Source organism: Botryllus schlosseri, chromosome 11 (genome assembly GCF_051294905.1).
Source record: "Botryllus schlosseri isolate E-star chromosome 11, Bs_hap1, whole genome shotgun sequence".
NCBI classification, from domain to species: domain Eukaryota; kingdom Metazoa; phylum Chordata; class Ascidiacea; order Stolidobranchia; family Styelidae; genus Botryllus; species Botryllus schlosseri.
This window is the reverse complement of record NC_137246.1, coordinates 2686383-2710039: the sequence shown is the minus strand read 5'-3', so window position 1 is coordinate 2710039 and position 23657 is coordinate 2686383. Positions and strand designations below refer to the sequence as shown.

Genomic DNA, 23657 nt, shown 5'->3' with positions numbered 1-23657 from the left:
TGTTCAATGCGATGTAGCATTGAGTTCGTTGTGAATTAGATTAAGTCCTGTGATTTTAAAATAAAAAATATCCATGTGGCATGTACTTGTATGGGGTTGATATAAAATTGGACCTCAATGCCCCACAATTCAGCCAGTTTATAAAATGCCGAGTTGGCAACTTAACAATTCTTGTGATTGTTTATTATAAAGCTACCTACCGTAAATACTATTATTATATATCCAAAAATTTCAGAAATATAAATTCTTCAAATCAACACTTTGTAACTCTAATAGCTTCACTTTCACATTTTAATTCAGTATTTTTTGTTTTTGAAGAGATTCTTGGAGGTACAGAACTTCAATATACATAGGAATAGTGTATTCATATTGAAATGAACCCGAATGTTTTCGACTGACTTTCGTCAGGGGTAATCGTCAGCAATTATAGTATATAATAGGAAAGAACATTGTATATCAACGATCGTATCATAGAATATGATGTCACCGGCATGAAATTTCGGCTTTTTGATTTTTGGTTGGGTTATATGCAATGACTCTAGTGCAAGTCGAGTCAAGACTTAAAGTCACTCAAGCTGAGTCAGAGTTGAGAAATATTGCGACTCGAGACATTACAAACATTACATTTTGACCTGCAGTTTATTAACAAGGCATTCGATTTATGCAGGGGGCATGTCACCCGCCGAGATCAATTATTTGGTTCCACCGCCCGCGGGAGAAAAACTACCGGAAGACATGACAAAGTATTTTCTTGACACGGTCCTGGAGTTTATGGTTGTCGAGGTGTGTTTCGCTTGGGAATTCTCTGCGTTATTCCCTGAATTATTGCGAGCGTTTTGTTTCAGGCGTGCCAGCTACAGTGGAAAATCCGCGAGGCCGTGAACAAGATCAGCTTCTCGTTCCTGTGGGATATGTTTAAGAAGTATTATTTGACGCATATTTTCAGCGACTTTCGACTCGACACGTCACTTTATCAACCTGATTTATGTGAGTGAAATTGGTAATCTTATTCTGTCGCGCGGCATACCTGTAGAAATGCTGTCTTTGTATCGATAGTAACCGTAAATCAGGGTTTCCCAACCTTTTTTTTACACCGTGACCATTAGGGCTGTTAAAAAATAACTTTTCTTTCAGATTGCACTGGCTACTTGATAAAATTGTTAGGTCGGTAAAAAAAACGCTGCACACCAACTTTGGCTGAATTCCAACCAATAGAAGCGAGATTCTTGCAGTAGAAAGCTCTGAATTTATCATTAAAAATGAAAAAATAAAATTTCAAAATTTTTCTGTCGACCCCATAAAATTGTTAGGCTCTCAGTAGAGATGATGCACACCAAATTTGGCTCAATACCAACCACTAGAAGCGAAGTTATTGCGGTAGAAAATTTTCTAATTCCATGATTTTATAATAAATAATTACAGAGTTAGTCACCGTAAATACTATTTTATTCAAATCCAAATTTTTCTACTGAAATATCTTCGCTTCTAGTGGTTGGAATAGACCCAAATTCGGTGTGCATCATCTCCACTGACGGCCGAACAATTCTATGGGGTTGACAGATAAAATTTTGAACTTTTATTTTTTCATTTTTTAATGATAAATTCAAAACTTTGTACTGCAAGAATTTCGCTTCTACCGCATGGAATTGAGCCAGAGTTGGTGTGCAGCGTTTTTTTTAACAAACCTAACAATTTTATCAAGTAGTCAGTGAAATCGAAAGGAATTTTTTTTAACAGCCCTAGCGACCGTCCTTGGAAAATTCTGCGAATTCATTAATTTGATTAAAAAATTTGAATTAATATGCTATGAACTTGTAATGGCTCTCATAATGTGTTAATTGCCGGTCTGGTGGTGGAGGGAAGAAAGTAAATTCGCGAATATTATTGAATTTAAACTCATTACATCGGTGACAGTTGAATAAACTTGAAGACGATAACTTTTTTTCAAATCGTTTCATGGGCCACATTGATAAAGGCTCATGGCCCTACCGATTGGGAACCGCTGCTGTAAATGATCATTGCTCGACACATTTCTATATTTATGATAGGTTGCTGGCCACTCACGTCTGATTTGAACTAGCGGTTGATCATTCGCTTTTGTCGTTCCGCTAGTAAAATGTAATTTTCTGATTTACGCATATTTGATTCGTCATGTAACTTATGTTTTTTTGCAACGGCGTGTTCCTCATTTCATATAATCCATTTTGCAATCGAACGTACCGGTTTTCATTCTGGATCAATTATTCATGATCCGGCCGGCGGCAACGCGGCCTTGATTTTGCGGCGAGTAAATTTCGTGTCACGATTTGATATTCGATCTAAACCTGTGTACAGCATGAAATGTATGGCAATGGCAAACTCCAAAGGTTCCAAAAAGAGTCCCCAGTACTGTATTTATACCAAGTGTGATGGCGCTGATTTCAATCTTAATTTATTATCACTGTCGCCCAGTGCTAGTCGCGGCTTCATTGCCAAAAACAAGGACAAATCATAGAAATCGTTGCGCGACATTGAGCATGCGACACGTCAGCTGCGTTACTTAAGCATGTGACTGTTCAACCCCAAAGCTAACCCAAAAGTATTCCATCGCACAAACCCTAACCCTAAACCATAACCTAACCCAACCAGAAACCCAACCCACAACCCACATTATTAAGTGTCTCAGACCAGGGTTGTAACCAAGTCACAGGGTTCCGAGTCGCAAGTCAATCTCACTTTTATCGTTTTGACTCGAGTCAAGTCGAGTCATTTTCATTTCACCATCGAGTCAAGTCCGAGTCATAGTGTTATGACTCTAGTCCGAGTCCGAGACCAAGTCATTGGGTTCAATCTACAGTTTTGAGTTCAACCCACATTTTTCTGAACTCTGCTCGAGTGATATATAACGGCTAAGATTCAAAATATAGTTATTTCCTCAGTCTTAAACAGTTTCTGGCCCTATCTTCCAAGTATCAGGACTGATAGACGAAATACCAATCATGTGGTGAATTTACTATTCTTGGAAGTTGCAATGAAACGTCTGTCTTGGCCGTCCTGGTCTCTAGTCATAAGACTTGGTTCAAGTCGTGCACAATGACTCGAGTACAAGTCGAGTCAGTACGCAAATTGACTCGAGTCGAGTAATTTACGCATTTGAAAAAATGACTCGAGCCTAGTTGTTCTTGCTTCTTGGGTGGGTTTTCGGGGTCGAAGCCCTTCTATTTCAAACTTGCTCGGATGTTCATGTGGTAATGCCTATCCGATTCCGGTAAAATATATATTAATGTGGTACTTCGGAATTGCAACTAGTAGGTTGTGTTTTAGTTGGTTAGTTGCGGATTTTTAAATGTCGTTAGTTCTAGTTCTAGTCGCACATTTTGGGAATCCATTTAGTTTGTATAATAGGGGTGTTCAAAAATGACTTTTTATCTCAAATTGTACTGGCTACTCGATAAAATTGTTAGGTTACCTAATTTAAGCCTACACACCCAAATTTGGTTCAATTCCAACCAGTAGCCGCATTGCTTCAGGAGAACAAAGTTTCTACTTATTACACAAAAATAAATTGAAAATAATTCAAAATTTTCTGGTCATCCCATGAAAGTGTTTGTTTGTCTATAGAAACGATGTTCACCAAATTTGGTTCAATTCCAAACAGTGGAAGCGGAGTTATTGCGTCGAAAAATTTGGATCATCAATAAAATAGTGTTTACGGTGGCCAATTCTTTAATTATTTATTATAGTTGTGCCCACCGTAAATACTATTTTATTCAAATCCAAATTTTTCGACGGTAATAAGTCTGCTTCCACTGGTTGGAGTTGAGCCAAATTTGGTGAACAATTTGATCAATTTATTTTTATCTAATAAATAGAAACTTTCTTCTGTAGCAATGCTGCTACTCGCTGGAATTGAACCAAATTTTGTGTGTATGCTTAAATTAGGTAACCTAACAATTTTATCAAGTAGCCAGTACAATTTGAGAAAAAAAGTCATTTTTGCACACCGCTATTGTATAAATCTGAGATGATAATATTTCCACTAATCCTTGAAAATATGCCCCGTTTATTATTTGAAATCTTTCTCCTAGCATTGCCAGAGCCACGCGAACCCGTCAACTACATTCTCAACGTAACGGAAACGGGGTCCATCGATCAACGCATCCTGGTCGGGGCCGGATGCCCCATGCTGGAGGCAAGGATTTCCATGATAAATTGGCTCGTCGTTTTTACCAGCAACGCCTTGAAGGAAGAGTCCATGAAGAAGGCGAGGTACGCGGGTTTGCGCAGGACTTCATCTTGTAAATTCGACGAATTTGCTCTATGAAGCTAGTTATGTATATTGTATACGGTATTACTCTGTATTCTTTCCTAAACTTTTGTCCGCGTGCTTAGTACCTGGTGGTACTTTTCTATACGCTGTAATCAGGGTTGGGAACAATGATTGGAGCGCTCGGTTTCAAGCGAGTATTGATTGTACTGATCGTGGTCCTATAGTGTCCTGACTAGAGCCTGACCAGTCCGATAAAAGTGATAAATCCAACGATATTCAGTCGATATTCGAAACAAATGGCGTAATTCCAAAACTTCGCAGAATTTATTTCAACAGCGTTACAGTAGGCCTGTTCAAAAAACTCAAACTTTTTCTTCAGATTTCACTGGCTACTTGATAAAATTGTTAGGTTGGTGAAAACAATGCTGCCCACCAACTTTGGCTCCATTCCAACCAGTAGAAGCGACTTTCGTGCAGTAGAAAGTTTTGAAATTATCATTAAATAATAAAAAAATAAAATTTCAAAATTTTCATGTCAACCCCATAAAATTGTTAGGCTGTCAGTAAAGATGATGCACACCAAATTTGGCTCGATTCCAACCAATAGAGGCGAAGTTATTGCAGCAGAAAAATTTGGATTTGAATAAAATAGTATTTACGGTGGCTAACTCCTTAATTACTTATCATAAAATCATGGAATAGGAAATTTTTCTACTGGAATAACTTCGCTTCTAGTGGTTGGAATTGAGCCAAATTTGGTGTGCATCATCTCTACTGACAACCTAACAATTTTATGGGATTGACAGGAAAATTTGAAATTTCATTTTCTAAATTTTTAATGATCAATTCAAAACTTTCTACTGCAAGACCCAGTCAGCCAGTGAAATCTGAAGAAAAGTTTTTTTGAACAGCCCTAGCGTTACAGTCATCGCTGTACTTGGAACCTTTTGATAAAGAAGTAGTTTTGTGTCAGGCATTACCGTTTTGACACTATTTTCACACTCTGAAATTTTGGCTTTATCATGACATCCAAAACGTGTAACATTATGCAAAATTTTGGTGTTGTGATCAACCCAGAAGATTTTCTCTGTCAATTGACATTATTTTTTTGCAAGTTTACGAAAGGTAGATATTCGAACGGGGTTGTAACCAATACACAAGGTTCTGAGTCACTATCCAATTTTACTTTTATAGTATTGACTATAGTGGAGTCAAGTCATTTTCAATTCACTGCCGAGTCAATTCCGAGTCTGAGTCAATGTGTTGAGACTTGAGTCCTAATCATAGAGTTCACTGTTCATGATGGAGTTCAAGTTGAGTTCAAGTCACTTCTGTAAAACTCTTGGGTGATATCGAAGGTCTCGCATTCATAATATAGGCCTACTCTACCAAGGCTGTAATTTTGAAAAGGAACTAATTAAGTATTCGCGCATTTTGACGAAGTACTCTAGTTAAGTCGAGTCAATGAAAAAATTTACCTCGAGTCGTTACAACCCTGTAATCTGTAATACATTATTACGACTTTACGATTCGCTCTTACAATGCATGACGTCACGATCAGTGGTACTCAAATGCTCGACTCGATTTCGAGTCTGTCGAACGCTCCATTTTGCCCAGCCCTGCCTGTAATCCGTTGGGACTTCAAGTCGATCCCGAGTGCTTGAAAATATACCGGGAATTTTTTGTTTGGTAAAAAATTACCGTTAATCTGCCGTGGGATTTCGTTTGTCATCGATAAGTTTCATCACTAACGTGTGTTTTTGGTGTGTCGTAGCTAGTTAGCTTTTGGTAGCCCTGACTTCAATTTCGATAGCAAGATTTGCTTGTAGTAACTGCGTAGTGTTGTTGTTCAAAAATAACTTAATTTTTCTGGATCCCGGGGATTCACTGTTAGGTTGCCTAAAAAATCGCTGCGCACAAAATTTGGCTCAATTCCTACCAGTAGAAGCCAATTAAATTTTATTATTTATTATAAAAAGAATTCAAGTTCAAATTCTTCTGTAAACAACATGTAATTGTTGAGTTGTCTACGAAAACGGCGCAAAACAAATTTGACGCAATTTCAACCCGCAGAAGCGAAGTTATTTGAAATTTTCATTAATAATTATAGATTTTCCCACCGTCAAAACTATTTTTGCAAATTTAAAGCTTCCAACTGCAATAACTTCGATTCAAGGGGTTGGAATTGAGAAGAAATTGTTATGCGTCGTCGTTTTAGGCAACTTAACAATTTTATGCGGTTGACAGTAAAATTTGAAATATTTTTATCTATTTTATAATGAATTCAAAAATTTCAATCGGCTCTGCGTCGGCTTTTACGTGTTGGAATGGAGCTAAATTTGGTGTGCAGCGTTTCTTAGACAACCTAATAATATAATCAGTGAATCCCCGGAATCTGGAAATAAAAGTTATATTTGAACAACCCTGAGATCTGTTATATTCTGAAAATGCTGTGATCAATTTAGTACTTTCGGCACTGGTCCGACCGAACTCGCTGTATTTCGGAGCATACCCATGTTGAGATGTCTGTTGTGCTGCTACGGCTACGCTGACACTCCCGTAATTGAGTATCTCAGGTGAACGAGAGAGCGTCTTAAGTTGTGGCGCGCAGCAATTGAATTGCGGTTGAATTGCAAATACGAATTTGTTGGTAGCATGGATGCTTTGTGGTATGAGTTAGGATGGGTGTGGCGAAATGAGATACTGAATTAAGTGAAATGGATTTATTTTGTCGAATCAACGGTGGAATGACTTTGACTGACTGGCACCGGTGGGTTTTTCCAAAAAATTTTGCTTCACTTTTCAAAACTGTAAGGCACGACCTTAATGGGATGCGAAATCAACAAGTAATATATCGCTGGATTCAGAATTTCAACGCCTAACCAACTACGCCATGAAGCAAGACAAGAGCAGGTCAAACGAGAGTGTATATAATCACGAAGACGAGATAACCTTGTTGTAAAAATGGACGAGTTTTGGTTAATTCCTTATGGAGTCCACAACGTATGCCTAGTGCGAATAAGCACGTGCTATTCATTGCGACAGAGATGTCATCTTTCAAACAAGCCATGAGTGACCGCTCTTTCTCAACTAATTCGATCGATGGTATCAAAATGTGGTAGAGCGTTTCGCCATAAACACGCAGGGTGGGAAGGTATATGGTGGTTATGGGTCTATTTTCACGTAGATAAGGATGTTAAAACGATGGTGATGTAATTCACGCCGTAATTAGTCTACTGTTTGTATTTTATAAAATGATCAAAATTTTGGATGGACTTGTCCACTACATGGTCTGTTGCTGGTTGGAACTAAGCCAAATTTGGTGTGCTGCGTTTTTAGGGAAACTAACAATTTAGTCACCATGCCGGTACCGAATTGACTACAAGTTTAGTCAATACACTAATTGGCTCTAGTCAAGTCATTTTCCATATTAAAAAATGACTCGTATCAAATCGTGTCACCAAAAAATTTCGATTCAAGTTGAGAGTCGTGACTCTATTCATTACAACCCTGATCGCCTTTGTATGCTCCGAAATACAACACGTTCTTTACCACCGTATATGGTTATGTACTTTGCTACTTCTGTCTTCATCTTGCTATTTCGAATCTACATTTTTGTGTTCTACATGAGCCTGTTCACCATCAGCATGCTTCTCATTATCGCTATCGGCTGTCATGTACATTTACCGATCATAATAGCCCTGCATGATATGATTTGATTTGATTTCGTTTTCTGTGGCCTAATCGATTCTGGCCTTTTTTGTCACGCTCTGGAAACAGGTCTAGTGGCCACCTTGAAGGCTTGGCAACACTCATGCAGCAGCATCAGCAAATTGTCGCGTCTGTGATTGGGTGATTATATTCATTTTATATACGTTTTTACCATTTACTAATCCGGCAGCGTGTCAGTGTGCCTTACGTTTGTGCCAGACTTGTGCAAACCACTGGATTTTCAAAATTTGTAACTGGACCTATAACTAGAACTACTCACTTTTCAAAACTCGCAACTGAAACTAGAACTAGAACTACTTACTTTTTAAACTGAGCAACTAGACCTAGAACTAGAACTTGTCACTTATCAAAATCCGTGACAACAACTAGAACTACTCAATTAAACACAACTAGAATTTTAACTGGAACTATTCGCTTTTCAAAATCCATGACCAAAACTAGAACTAGTCACTTTTCGAAATGCGCAACTAGAACTTAAACTGGAACTACTCACTTTTCAAATTACGAAAGTAGAACTAGGACTATAACTACTCACTTTTCAAAATACCAAACTAGAACTAAAACTACTTAAAACTAGTAGTTAGTCGACTGTCAACTAGCTATTTTGGTCGTTTGTACGGGTCTGGTTTTCGCTGATTTTTTTGAGTGTGCACTTGAATGTTAGTAGGCATGTTTAGATATTTTTGGAATCTTCTGCAATCAGTGTGGTATGTCAATTAGAGCATGGTTACCTATTATGGCATGCGCCAGTGAGTAGATTTCAATCAAGTTGGCGTACAATGATTAAATGTACCATGATTATATGAGCTGGTGGCCTGAAACAAGGCTTGATCCACGACTGCCATTGATTTGTTTTCTGTTGAAATATTGGATAGAAGTAATTCCATATTGATGTCCTGTTACAGCAGCTCGTTCTTCTAGATATTCGATGACTTTCTTGACAAATTTGACAAAAGTGAATCCTATTATGTATGAAATATTGCATATTTCGTCGCTACGGAATCAAAGTAGCTTAGGTCCATTTTACACATTTTGATAAAATCAGCTTTTTATAAAGTTTTCATTCCATTTCGGGCATACCTTGGCCGTGATTAGCTTTGAAACAATGTAATGAACACAAATGAAAATTCTACAAAAGCTGAATCTCAAAATTTGAAAAATGGACAAAGTTGCTTTGTTTCGCGATTCGAACGTTGCGATACCCTTTATCGAGTATGACATCATAGCGAATGGTACTCAAGTCTAAGCTTAATACTCTATTCGGAATCGAATTGATTTTTCCAGCCCCACACATTAATATAAGTATCTAACCTACTAAACCCTAAATAATTCTAACTGCTGTTGGCGTTCAGGTAATGTCGGAGTATAATTTTAGCGCATATATGTATCGGTGATTTCATGTGCTCGTTTGACCCATTTTTTGATTCGACGTATTCACGGGTGTTTCTTTATTTATTTGCTCGGACGACAGATTAGCCGGTAACGCCCCGGCCTCGCTCCCAACGGCTGCAGCGTCACCCCCCGAACAAGACGTCTCTCATTCAAACACGAGCACTTTAACTGACAAGGTACGCATTTTCTCTTCGCGCCTTGAAAATTTTTCAGTTTTTCTGAATTTGATTGTTGTTAGAATAATAGCTAGACAGATTTTTCTAAATTAGATTGGAATTAGAATTAATGAATTCGCAAAATGTTTACAAACTGAATAAAATTCTGAATTAGGATGGATCGCGACAAAAATCAAGTTAATTTTGCCTCAATTCTGACTTCATTCATTTCAAAATTATCCAAAAAAGTCAAAATTTTGTCAAAATTGTAGCGGTAGGTCAAAAAATGCCCTATTGCACTATTGGTGAACTTATCATTGATATTTTATAGCTTGTAGCCTAATTTATCGGCCTAGCGTTGTAGACGGCTCATTGTCTGCTCATTGAGAATCATAAACGGCCAAATGAAACAAATGGGTTGGCATGGTGTTATGCTCAACGTACCGCAATATCCTAACTGTTCAAAGCAAGTCTGCGTGGGCAATGGGCATTGGTTTTCATATCAACAAGCGCATCATGAAAAATTGTGGTGCAGACAACATTGTCAGAATGAAGCAACACGGTTTGTCACCAGCCGTGTACTGTACACACAACTTCAGTGTTGTCAGCCAACAACTGTTGCTGTTCAAACTTTCTTTCTCCATTCTTGGCAAGCTACTTAGTAAGGACAGACACTTTCTACCGGAGAATGTAGGAAAGAATCTTTCGTTGTACTAGAACAAATTTTAATTAGTTCTCCCATAATGCGTGACGTAAATACTGGAAATCTTCATAGGTCCAGATTTAGTTAAAACATATTTTTTTCGTGTAAATATTTGTCAGTTTTCAAGTCGAAAAAGTTAGCTCATGTCTAACTACTTCGTAATGACAGACAGTTCCAACCAGAAATGAAGATAAATAGGCCTAGTACAATTCTAAGATATTGTGGCAAAACACTTAATTTGGTCAAAATTAAGTTTTTTAATGTCAAAAAAGTCAAAATTTTGATTCTTTAGGTCAAAATCTTTCGTTTTTTAGGTAAAAAAAATCGCCCTACTCGTAAAAAGGAAAAGGCCAAATGTCTATACGGCAAGCTTGGCTCTTTTTGCAACACACAGTTCTCAGCATTTTTCAGGAAAATCAGAATTAAATTTGAGCGTGGAAACATTTCACAAATTAGATTACCGTCATTTAGTTCAATTACACAACTTGAATTGTCTAGTGGCCCAAGTCTAGTCTCGACTGTTTTATGTTTTGCGAAGGCCGCGAGCCAGTCCAGCCTGTCCAGTCTGGACGAGCGGCTGAAATTCTGCGTCCCAGGCGGCGACGAGGAGACCATGGTCCGCGACGTGATGTATTCGACGAGAGAGAATGTGAATATCGTTCACGAAGTTTTTCGGCAGGCAAGTCGCTATTTCATCAAATTAATGAGTTGTTTGGAAAAACTCTACACGCCAAATTTGGCTCAATTCCAACCAGTAGAAGTTGGACAATTTTTAACATAGGCCTACTGAAAATAAATTACGGTATATTTTTTCTTTTCAAATTTTACTGGTTATGTCATGAAATTGTTGAGTTCTCTAAAAAACGGTGCATAAAAAATTTGGGCTCTATTCCAACCGACAGAAACAAAGTTATGGTGTAGAAATTTTTGAATTTGAAATAATACTATTTACTGTGGGTTGTTACAATATTAATAGTAAGTGACTTTACGAAAATCCAAAATTTTGTAATCCAATATCTTTGCTTCTACGGATTGAAATCGAGCCAAATTTGTTATGCATCGTTTTGAGACAACTTTATTTCGGCTCCCTGGACACAGTGTTGTAAAATAGGCATGGCAGGGACTTTCTCTGATTGTACTCTTAGTAAAATCAATCTCAGATAGTTCATGCGAGGAAATTTTCTCATCTGGTATTTCCGAATTGCATGCTCCAAATACAGTCCACTTTTTGAGTCATCAGTATTCAATAATAATGGTGAACCAGATTTTTATTTAATTCATTGCTGCAGATTTCAAAATTATTGATACCTATGTCACATTAGCATTGTGCTTGTCACCGATGAAGACACTCCAATTACCTTTAGGCATTGATGCTGCCACTAACTGGAGCGGGCGCTATCAAAAGGGTGCTCAAAGTCTATCAGGAATGGATTCAAGTAACAGCTACAGATAGTAATTAATCTCTCTGACTTGTCACTTCATTCCATGTCTGTTTAGGACGGCTACACGCCTGTTTTCATGGAGGAGCCGGAAGTGGATGTCAACACACTGCAAGATGAGATGGTTAGTGGTTATGTCTTTATCACAACGCAATATGTGGATATGTGATTGTTTTTAGAAATTAAACGCTCCCTGCCATGCTATGAGTTAATTACCCAACTAAAATGATAGTATCAATACTATTATCCACTGTTGAAGGCTTGAAACCTCGATTGGTTGTATCACGACATACGAATCGTAGTACAAAGCTTGGTATGTTAACGAAAATTACATGTCTGCGAAGTCATGCATTGTCACAAAGTGCAGTGAAATAGGTATGGTCGAAAAAAATGCAAATTAGCTTTGATGTGATATACAACTGGCGTTATATACTTTGTGGTCGCATAAAACGTCCATATTTGGATTTGGCACGAGTAACTGCACTGTAATTGAACGGGTATACGATGCATCCGTGTTTGAGGTCCGGGTTTTTATGGTTTAACAATTATTCGACACAGATTGTGATGTACGAAGCGCGTTAGTAAAACTCTGCCACAAAACCACGTTTGTGTGAGAGAGATCCGTGTTTTACCCGATGGAGTACAAATATAATCCGTCGTCCAGATAGTTACGATCGACATTCACACAGTGTTTCACTTTCTAGATAATATTTGATTCAGCGAACCAGCGTAAATATCTATTTGCTCTCACGTGGCAGATTCAATTCACCATTCAATACGCCCATTTTCATACTAATTCTGAATTGCTATCACTTCGATGCGGTCAGCAGAATATATTTGGGTCTATTTCGATATGAAGATCTTATTCGATTGTATATTGAAGTTCTGTACCTTCAACAGTCTCTTGAAATACAATTGTTTTAGTTGACATGCAATGTTCTTTCCAATTCTCTACTTGTTGCTGACGAATACCCATTACGAGTGTCAGCCGAAAATATATGTGATCTTTTCGATATGAATATACTATTCAATTGTATATTGAAGTTCTGTACCGCCAAGAGTCTCTTTGGTTGTGTTGAAGAAGTTAAAGAATTCCAAAAGGCTTCAACTGTTAACATGCGGATTGAGGAATTGTTATTATACTGAGTTAAACGTGATGGTCCTCTTCACAATCCTGGCAGATACACTGAATGTAGTCATTAACAACGCACTCAAAAGTGTTACTGCTATATTCTGCCTGAAACAAATGGAAGAGAATGGACTTAAAACTTACACAAGGCCCTTGGAAACATACTTAAGAGAGAGGTGTTTACGATTGATTTTGTCACTTTCAACACGGAAAATGACAAGGTGTGAAATCATTGGAGTACCCCAAAGAGTCCCATTCCGCTGTTTCAGCACTAGTGCTTTGATGCTGCTTTAAACCGTTGCCGGAAAAACCTATCCCTCCTAATTGTTGTGTTTTGGAAGTGTGTCAAACCAGGAAATGACTGACTTTGCCAATGTGTGCGGCTCCACAAAACGACTTGTGCCGTCGCGAATGTGTTCCCAAAACGGTCGGCTGTGTTGTTTTATGCGTGCCTGTTCAAATGGAAACAATAGATTGCAAGACATTGCGATTTCCTTATTTATGATTGAAAATACTGGTACTTTAGATATCTGTGTGCTATTTTCTATTCGGGGCAAACTGTGTGAGAACTTGGTGTAATATTAATAAGAATATGGAATGGTGCATTGTGGCCTAATAATTTATATACAAGCTTTTATGTATGCATTTGAATTACATGACTCTTGGAGGTATAGAATTTCAATATAGAATTGAGTAGTATATTCAATTATTCATATTGTAATGAACCCAAATACTTCCGGGTACGATTGATACGATTGTTGATATACGGTGTTCGTTTCAATTATCTTGTAGTTGGTGATAATTACCCCTGACGAGTGTCAGCTGAAAATATTCGGGTTCATTTCAATATGAATATACTATACAACTGTACTTTAGTTGCCTCAAACTTGAATTCAATTCAAAAATAATCTGGATTTGTGCATTATCGCTGCATACGTTATATGCGTAATCAAATATCAACAATCCCACTTCTGCTACTGAAAGTATTATGAAAATTCTTGTAGTGGATTGCCCAGATCTGTCGCGGAGCTACTAAATTTTGTGTGGTACAGGAGGATGCTGGTGATTCAGACGTTGACGAGGAGTCGATCATAAGGAGGAAGCCATCTACGTCCAGCTTGAGGAACGTTTCTTACATCAGAGGCCAACTGAATCCGATGCTGGATGAGGCGCAGTCGATCCAAGTAAAAATTATTTACTGCTTTGGAAAGTGTTGTGCAGACTGCATTGATTTTTACAAATCAATCGCTATAATTGATTTTTATCGATAAACCTTTTTCCATCGGTTCACAATTAACGTTGCACCAGTGTGACGGTTTGCTGGCGTATGCATTTTGGAAGTTTAGCTGGCCTTGTGATTGCGACGGGGCAACTTCGGAAGGTAGAAGCGAAGTCATTGGCGTTCAAAATTTTGGATTTCAAATCATAGTATTTACGGTGATTAAAGGATTTGTCACCACAGGTACTATTTTAGTCAAATCCAACATTTTACACTCCAATAACGTCGCTTCTTCTGGTTGGAACTGTGCCAAATTTGTTGTGCGCCGTTTTTTCAGACAACCTAACAATTTCATGGGGTAGCTATGATGTCACATGACGTGGCCCAGTCGGTCTGTGGACATATGAGCATGCGACAATATGGCATGCGGAACATCAGCATGTGGGTTAAGTTACGGATTAGGGGTGGGTTAGGGTTGGATTTAGGCTTGAGATAGGGCAGTGGCGGGCAACTTCTCCAGTCGGCGGGCCTGATATACCAAAATGAAGTAGTTGGCGGGCCGGATTGCTAAATCGATACAGTATATAATGTGAATTTTAAGTTTAAAGCATAGAGGTCAAAACAGTATTCAATAAATTTATTGCTTGTAGTATTCCTAAGACATCTTAACTTCTTGATAGAAAAACTCGGATAGGGGTTCAGAGAGAATTCAAAGTGTCTCATGTTTTGCATTGTTTGAAATATGACGGCAAATAAATATTATTTTCTGGTAATCAACCGTCACTTTCTCATTGCCTAATATCAATACATGCACTGAGCAGCATATACTAACAGTGCAATTCACTGCTTTCAATTCGGAAATAGAATTATTACGCTGTAGCATACAGCTAGAATTTTTGACTGGGCCCGCGAACGTATTTTCTGCTTCTTATTTGGCCAACGGAGAAGAATTATTGCCCAACCTCGAGTTAAAATGTTAATTTTCATGGTCGAAAATGTTTTCTCGCAAAAGTCTGTAGACCTGAACAGCAAGTAGTTTCATGGACACCTTTCTATGACCGCGGGCCACATTATCATAAAAGGCTAGGGCCGGGGCTGCGGGCCGCGGGCCGCTCAAAATCCCTTCGCGGGCTGGATCCAGCCTGTGGGCCTTATGTTGCCTGCCCCTGGGTTAGGGGTACGACTTGAGGTTAGGATATGTATAGCGGTTAATTTATGCTGAAGTCACGCATGCTCAACTGTTTTTTCCATTGTGTCACATGCTCATATGTTGGGCAACCGGTCCAGTCATGTGCAATGACTCGAGTACAAGTCGAGTTGAATCATTTTCAGTATTCCACGAGTCAAGTCGAGTCATTGCAACTGCTATCCATCTTATCTGTTTGTCCAGGTCCAGGCCGGCTGCCAGACCACCTACCAGCTCTTTATCACCAACTCGGCGCACGTCTTCCTCGTCGAGCCCCCGTCCGAGGCCCACAAATTGGTCAAGGCCCAGGTGGACATTTGCAAGCGCGTCCTCAACCTGTACCGCCACATGGTCATGCACGTGCACATGAACAACGCCACGTGGACACAGCTGCTGCAGGTGCTGCTGCATATTACCAGGGTCATGCTGCAGGACTCGGAATCGCCAAACTCGGTCAGGGTCACCACGGTCGCAGGGAATTTGGCGGGGCATGTTTTTCAGGTGGGCATCGGTCCTCATATATTGACTTGCGGGTGTTTTAAAGCATGGTTCGACAACTATAAAATTTTCAGCTTTTCCTAATTTGATTAGAATCAAGCTACACAGTTTTTTCAGAATTAGATTAGAATTAGAATGATAGCTACACAGTTTCTTTTCCAAATTAACTTGAAATTTAAGTTATTGAATTGGAAAACACCGTGAAACTGAATTTCATTCAGAATTATAAAGTCAGCGAAACCAGAAGTTTTCCCCTAGGAGTCTCGAATTTCACGTAGATGCAAGCTACAAGAATGCAGACAGGCTATAAGGTTTTCGGGGACATGCAGAAAAATACGTTCCAAACTTTAAATCAACTTGAAATTCTTCCAATTAATGGACAAGCTTCCAATTTCTTGCATTTGAGAATTGAGAACCACTGGTCTAATGTGACTCCATATCCTATAAATCAACTTCTGGGTCTAAGTTTGAAAGTGGTTGTACCGAAGAAATTTTTTGTGTTATTGCAGGCTCAGTAACAATCCATCTTGATTTGCAGTATTCAGATTAATCTGGTCATAATCACCGGTGTTTTTTTGGCCTGTGTTATTTTTAGTCCCAGAAATAGCTTGTTGGCAAAGGTCAAATCTACTTTCGTATTTGGTCTGCAGGCAGTCAGGTACGGTTTCCCGTGTTTAGTAGTCCCTTGACTATGAATGTTTCAAATCTTCTTCTCTTTGCGCGGCAGTGCACACCTTGACTTATGCTAGACTGAAAGTGGAATGTAATCTTGTTAAAAATATATGTGCTACAAGATTAGTTGACTTGACTAAGCCTGTGTTTGATGCGCGTTATTGATACCATTGAAAGTATCATCCTGTGACATCTACCTGTATTTGAAAAGGTGTGGCGCTGCATCAGGTCGACTTCTCGTTTCAAGTATTCTTGATAATTCGACATTAAACTGACAGGTCTAATTTGTTATCTACTTTAATTTCGTGCCTTCTTAACATCCCAGCCAATGATGCGATATTCTATTTCAAGTGCAACGGAATCTTGTGGATGTAGCCTACAAAGTCTAGACAGGACAGTCTCATTTATCATCCTTTGATTTTAATTGTCAAGTAATAGTTCTGCTTTGGTGTAATGTTATGCTGAATGAAATGCCTTATGCATGGAGAATTCCTTGTATAGGCTACTTGCTTCATTGCATAATATTCAGACAATGAACTCTTCCAGAGATATTGCATGGTATAATCTGAACAGGTTTGTTCTTGCATTGCAAATTTGAATGGTTATCAATCAAACACACCAAGTATGAGAAAGGCAAGAGAGTCACGACATAGCAAACCCTGTTTACTCAACTCAATGGTGCCTAATAAAAATAACATATTAATACTGTTCACTATGCTCTCATGAGGGCCCTCACAATGGTGCATACGCTGAAGTAAGTCGGTATTGAGTCAACATGTTTTTTTACTATTTCCGTGCTGACATTATCCAAATTATTCCGTGTGTCGCAGCAATCACTATGACCTAAGTAGGAACTGTTGTTGATAAAAATTGCTGTGTGGGTACAATATTTTCATGTTATCAAAAGTACTGGACATACTAGTTTTGACTTGAGTTACCCGATGTCTGTGAATCAACAGCTTATAAGTACCAGTGGACAATTTTGTTCGAATCAGTTCAGTAAAAAAACTTTGAAATTGGCATGACAGCTCTTAAAATTGCAACATCGGCACCACATGATTAAGTCTGAGAATTTGTGCCGTGAAATAAATGGAACAAGTGTGAAGAAAAAAAGTTACCTGTAAATGTAGCAGCTTGCTTGAAGCAGCCGCCTAGTAACAGGCCAGTTTCTAGTCACAAAGCTTTTTTAGATTCAAACTCCTTCTTTCTAAATCAGCGGTTCTGATCTTTTGCTAAGCCGAAGAATACTAACACTAATCTGAAGAGCTTCTTGGAGGTACAGCACTTCAATATACAATTGAATAGTATATTCATATTGAAATGACACTCGGGTGGGGTAATCATCAGCAAGAGAATTCAGAAGAACATCGTGTATCAACAATCGTATCACAAAATATGACGTCACCAGCACGAAATTTCGAATACGAGGGCGTTCAATGTACTATTTTTCGATGGTCGACTCCGAGGCTCGCAAACGAAAGTGTGAACGACCCCTCCCATGCTGTTCCCTTTCAGATTCCAGTTCAAAAATGCGTGGCTTCACGTTGAAACGTGTAATAGTATTGTTCGGTTGAAACGCAACAGTGTGACACCAATCGCTTCATTAAAAACGAGCTTACTAGTATGGGAAATGGAATTGGCATTTCAGAAGGACGGGGTTTCGATTTCAAACACCAGCCAAAGGAAAGGAAAGGCGCTGTGTATTTATGTCCATGATGTTTTTCTGGCATATACACCGACTCACCACCCTGCGTAGGCCGCTGAACATGACTTACCACAAAAACAATCACAATTAAAATACTTGTAGGGTCCATGATTACCAGAAACCTATGATGACCAAGACGGGCGTCTTATTGCAAATCATATATCTGAATTGAGTGGTGTTCCATTGAACGCCGGTTAAGAACGTCTGTTCTAAATTAAGCCTTAATGCAGCCCGAATAAAATCATGTCCGATTACCCTTTCCGCTCTCTACAGCCTTAGATTTAGTAATGACGTCATCGTATATTTCAGACTCTGATAGTCTCTTGGATAAAAGCAAACCTATTCGTTCACGTCTCCCGAGAACTTTGGGACGAGCTGGTCGACGTTTTATCCAGTTTGATGCACTGGAGGGAACTGATCATCGAATGGACGGTTTGTGAATCGCGTGATTTGTTCGAATGTTCAAATCAAGCGCTTGTGCCGTTTCACAGAAAAACATGGACACCATGACCAGAGTACTGGGCAGGCATGTGTACGGTCTGGAACTCAGCGACCTGCCTTTGGATCGAATGACGGAACAGAGGCTAATGAGAAACAGACGAGAAATGTGAGTCTGTTTAGTCGACGGGGTTGCAGATAACAAGTGTTAGGATGATTCGATTCAGGATATGATTTGCGGAAGTTGCTTTCATCTCAACATCCATGCCAATGGTAGATTTCGTTTTTGATGTGGTAATTCCATCAACAACGTCATTGCAGACAGAATAGCTACGACCAGTGGCGGCTCGTGACAATATCGGGTGGCGGGGCAAGGGCTGCGAGCGACTTTTATCAACATGACCTCACAATGGCGTTTTCCAAAAAAGTAACTTTATGATGGTCACATGAATTTCCCGACAACAGTGATTTTAACGTAGGTGCCGCGAGAGGTTTGCCGGTGAGCCGGGACTTGAAGTGTGGTAACAAATGTTTTATTCATTTTTTTTAATCAAAGGATTACTTTACATAATGCACGTGAAAGTCGATGTACGTCCGAAAGTGTTTCGTACACGATCCTGGTGTGTTACGGCCACTGAGCTGGTGGTTACGAGTAGGGCAGGGCACAATGATTCGAGTACTCGAATCTGAATCGAGTATTAATTTTAATGATTCGAGTCGAGTAGTAAAAGACGATTTTTTCGAGTACTGAAATTACACGCTTCTCACCACTGACAATTAATTTACCAACGATGATTATAGTTTCGATACAAATTTTCACTGTTGAAGCGTTGAAACCTTGATTGGCGGTATCGTAGCATACGAAACATTATTACAAAGCTACAAAGGTTACTGGACGTAGCACATTTCCGAAGTCATGATTATCCCACAACATTATCACCAAGTGGAATGAAATGGTCGAAAAAATAGCAAAGTATGTTTTATGAGATGGATAACAGGCATTATATTCTTTGTTGTGGCATAAACGGTACATATCTGAACTTTGACGTATTACATTCTGTTATGACGTCATAAGGAGTGATACTCGATTACTCGACTCGACTCGAAGCATATTACGTGATTCAGAATCGAATCACTCAGATACTCGATTTTGCCCAGCCCTAGTTACGAGTTACGACCAGGTGATAGGCAACCAGAGCGGAAGTACCCGGCGTACGATTGGATCAATGGACTGGGCAATTTCTAGACCTCTAATTTTCGCTCTAAAGGCCACTGCGTAAACTAGCCTACGTACGGAGCAAAGATTCAATACGATTCATGTTCACACTTGACTTGACCAGACTAATTCCAATGACTAGAACTCGAGAGATTGCGTAAGCCTAACTGCAAAGGTCAACGACTTCGGACACATACGCAATTGTTATCTCATAGATTGGGCCTGTCATATTGAATCCAGAACATCAATTTGAATGGTCTTTGAAGAACTAAGGACAGCAGCCTCGGAACTTCGGTCTCGGAACAACATAGTACATTTTGGCCTTGAAACTGGAGATTGTGACACAACACATACGGCTTACTGTCTATAAGTCTACTGCGAAATCGCCGTTGGAAAACATATTAATCAATAAATACATGAATGAAAGCCGTAAACTTAGCTTACTGTTACATGAAATCATCGAGAAGTAGCATTCGCAATCTCATAACCCATCCCGGCATGGTACACTGTAAAAATCAATACAAACAGACGAACACCGAACTTTGAGTAAAATAGATCGAGGAATAGGCTGATCGAATGATCAGCTGTTAGCCGACATCGAAAATGAAATAGCTATCGCATTTGACAGGGGATTGTAAGCAAATGGTTTGAAGGCCACAATTTCACAGTGAAATGCACATTGGCGAACATAAAATTATGTGAATATTTGAATGCAAACCGAGAATCTTAGTTAGCTGTTTCATGCGATCATCGAGATATACCATTGGAAATATCATCACCGATCTCGTTATGGAACGCAGACTAGATTAGCACAGACAGACACCGGTTTTTGCGTGAGATCCGCAATGATGTAGGTAGGCTACGTATTAGATCAGCGCGCATCTCTACCATACTCGACCTCGAAAACGAAATAACTGCCTTAATCATTGAGTGTCAACTTTAGGGCTTGGCACCGCGTTCGATACTAAGATCAAGACATACCGTGCAAAAGCTCATGACAGATCTAGGTACGGAACATCGTTAAAATCAATAGAGACCAATAACGGATTTTGCGTAAAATCTGTTGGCTGTACAATGTACATGATAGATCAGCACACACTGAACTTCGGAAACAAAATTACTACCCTTATCTTCAAGTAGCAAGCCTGAAACTTGGAGCAGTGCTAAATACTACCTTCACGACATATCATACCAAGTTTCAAGAATTATCATGGTGCGAAACATCGTCAAAATCGACATATACCAGTAAAGGTCGACTCAACGCATATTACGGCAACCGAGTTCAGATATAGATACGATTGTTACATCACACCTTAGGGGCGACCAGGCATAGTTGCCCCACTTGCTCGGCCATTTTCCGAATAGGAGAGAGTAAATCACCGTTTCTTTAGTGTGCGCGGCTTTGAGAGAATAGATAGTGAAAGCTTGTTATGAGCGCTACCGGGGCAAGCCCCGGCTGGCATTCACAAAGCGAAAACACAGAAGAGAATTCTATTTTCGCAGAGACTTCGCTATGTATGGGCATTTGTTAGCGAAAGCACAAGAAGAACGCGGGTTTCGCTGTGATCTCGGTATATATTGATTGATGTGCGTCTATAAATGGTTAAATTGTTATTGAACAGAATTTTAGGTGGGGCAATGCCCCAGTTGCCCTATAGGACGAGCCGCCACTGGCTACGACACACACTTGACCGCCCTCATAATGTCGGCATTGACCATGCATAAGTTATTGTATAAGTATCATTTAGTGAAACTAGGTAATTTTCCACATAGTTAAATATCTGCATATCACATACTCTGAATCTACTTTGAGCTATGTGCAGATTGTATGGTGACCATACTGTCCTTAGTGCTTATTTTTAAAGGGCAATATCTGATAAAACTACATTGTCCTTATGGCTCAAATTTCTTCTTATTTTTTGAATTCTGTCCTTGTTTTGTCTGTATTGAAGGCAATTATAACTGGGCAAGAGTGTTGACTTTTTTTTATTATTCAAGTCATCACTTTTGATAATTTTGTGACTTGTTTGACTGTCCTTAATTTTTCATCCGCGTCGATGGTAACCTTGGCTATATGCGGCATTGCAAACACAAATTACCCAACGCCAATAATGGACGATAGTTTTGGAATAATGATATCGGAAGACGGTCATTGTATTCGAATCTACGCTGAACACCACTCCAGACAATAGATATACTGAGCATTCAACCATGCAGGAAAGAAAAATCCGCTCGAGCCGCAGAGAAATCGTTCAGCAAAGACCTCGGCAAGGATTTGAACTCGTCCAGGCCGACCTCTCTCAAAAAGAGAAGCCAGACTGCGATCGGCGGCGGGGCAGATTCCCTACCAGACGGGAAATCGTTGCCGCCTCGCCCTGCGAAGGAGTCCGCTCTCGGCAATTCGCTCTTGCAGAGAAAACGTTCCACCACTGGTGAGACCGTATTAGAGATTCAATCTACCGTAGTACTTGGTAAATTTTACTTTTCGAATTTTATTGGCAACTCCACGAAATTGTTAAGTTCGAAGTGAAGTTGCTGGTGTTCATAATTTTAGATAAGTAATAATTGAATTCCCAACTGTAAATACTGTTTTTTCAAATTGATTCCACAGGCTGGAGTTGAGGCGAATTTGCATCGTGCATCGTTTTTTAGCCGTCTAGCAATTTTATCGAATAGCCGGTAAAATTTGTTAAAATTACTTTACATTTCACTATGAATTTATTGTGCAGTTGCATGTTGAAGTTCTGTACCTCCAACAGCCTATTCAAGCATTTTATTTCCAAACCACAGTGCTGGGATTGGGTCCGACCACGGAAACGGACCCGGTGTTGAAGGACATGTTAGCGCCCGACAGGGAAAACGCCGCACGTCCCATTTTGAAAAGAGGAGCCTCGGACACAAGCGATTTATCTTCCTCTCCACCCCTGGCTGGTAACCTCCTGCACGCGGCTGGCGGAAAAAGCGACAGCTTACATAGGAGCAGCTCCACTTCCGATATCTCGAATGAGAAGCTCGTCACTAAAGTCTTTCAGGGTTTGTGGTTTTATGTGATTTTTACGTTAGTGGGATTGGAGCAGCTACTTGCGCTGCGCTCTGAATATGATTTGGTCTCGTTAAAGATAAAGGTCGTAAAATTAATTTGCCAACACCCATTTTCTTTAAGAAGTCGTATTCGGAATGCAGATAAAAGCTCTTACAAGCTCCTTCTCTTAAAATTAGTATCCCCGGACAATTTGGTTGCACGCCGCTTGCTGTTGAGCAATGTGTAGTCAGGTAGCGTTTATCTTCCGGTTATGTACGTTTTAGATGTAGTTTCCTTGTTTCCTCATATCTTTCCCAGTTTTCCTGTGGCTTCTTTTCTCTGACGTCCCGAAATACACAGAGGCCGTGTCAGCGTTCATTTTATATTCACATAGGGCTATATTCCAGCAATATTTTAATTCGCAAATAACGGAATAGGTAAAAATATGATAATTGGTCGGTTGAATACAATTACGAACCGATAAAACGGTGGCTCTAATGTTGATATACGCTCCCTTTGTTTCAGTCGTAATGTGAGAATCAATACACTTACGTTACACGGTCCATACTTGATCATTTACTAAGATGAAAAGTGACAAAATTATCGTAAACAGTGCTTGCAAAGTTGAAAGTTTTCAACGACTGAATATATATTTCCAAAGAAGTGTTGCGAAAAGATCAAAAGCATTTTCGTGACGTAATGTTTCCGTCGAGAATGATAAGCTGGGAATGCAGATTATAGGCCTGCACGTTGAGACTTTTGTCATTTGTTTGTTGTGTTGGCAACGATTCTTTCTCCGCCACTGAAGACATGTGGTATATAATGTCCTGGTGTGACTGCCTGAAATTCAAGATTTGATAAAGAGTCATTCCAGCGTGAAGCCCCACGCTGGTTGTGTATAT

At 39.4% G+C, this 23657-nt stretch overlaps 1 protein-coding gene and 1 long non-coding RNA gene across 10 annotated transcripts in view; one reads left to right on the top strand and one right to left on the bottom strand.

Moving 5' to 3' along the window:
- The window catches only part of LOC145450737 (ral GTPase-activating protein subunit alpha-1-like), a 76037-nt gene that overhangs the window by 9126 nt on the left and 43254 nt on the right, over positions 1-23657 (top strand). For 8 of the 9 annotated variants that reach the window (XM_080329242.1, XM_080329244.1, XM_080329241.1 and 5 more), the window contains exons 8-21: positions 668-783; positions 846-987; positions 4068-4248; positions 8030-8101; positions 9453-9549; positions 10770-10910; positions 11596-11667; positions 11729-11794; positions 13852-13983; positions 15409-15705; positions 18389-18511; positions 18571-18686; positions 21951-22165; positions 22524-22766. In XM_080329242.1, coding sequence (XP_080185368.1) covers positions 668-783; positions 846-987; positions 4068-4248; positions 8030-8101; positions 9453-9549; positions 10770-10910; positions 11596-11667; positions 11729-11794; positions 13852-13983; positions 15409-15705; positions 18389-18511; positions 18571-18686; positions 21951-22165; positions 22524-22766 — 2013 coding nt within the window. The remainder of the gene's footprint in view (positions 1-667; positions 784-845; positions 988-4067; positions 4249-8029; positions 8102-9452; positions 9550-10769; positions 10911-11595; positions 11668-11728; positions 11795-13851; positions 13984-15408; positions 15706-18388; positions 18512-18570; positions 18687-21950; positions 22166-22523; positions 22767-23657) is intronic. The other variant, XM_080329243.1, reaches the window with a different exon arrangement.
- Positions 8124-8408, bottom strand: LOC145450739 (uncharacterized). The gene is made up of 2 exons (XR_013918574.1): positions 8292-8408; positions 8124-8249 (listed from the first exon to the last, which is right to left on the bottom strand). It is a non-coding gene; the product is annotated as an uncharacterized LOC145450739 (long non-coding RNA).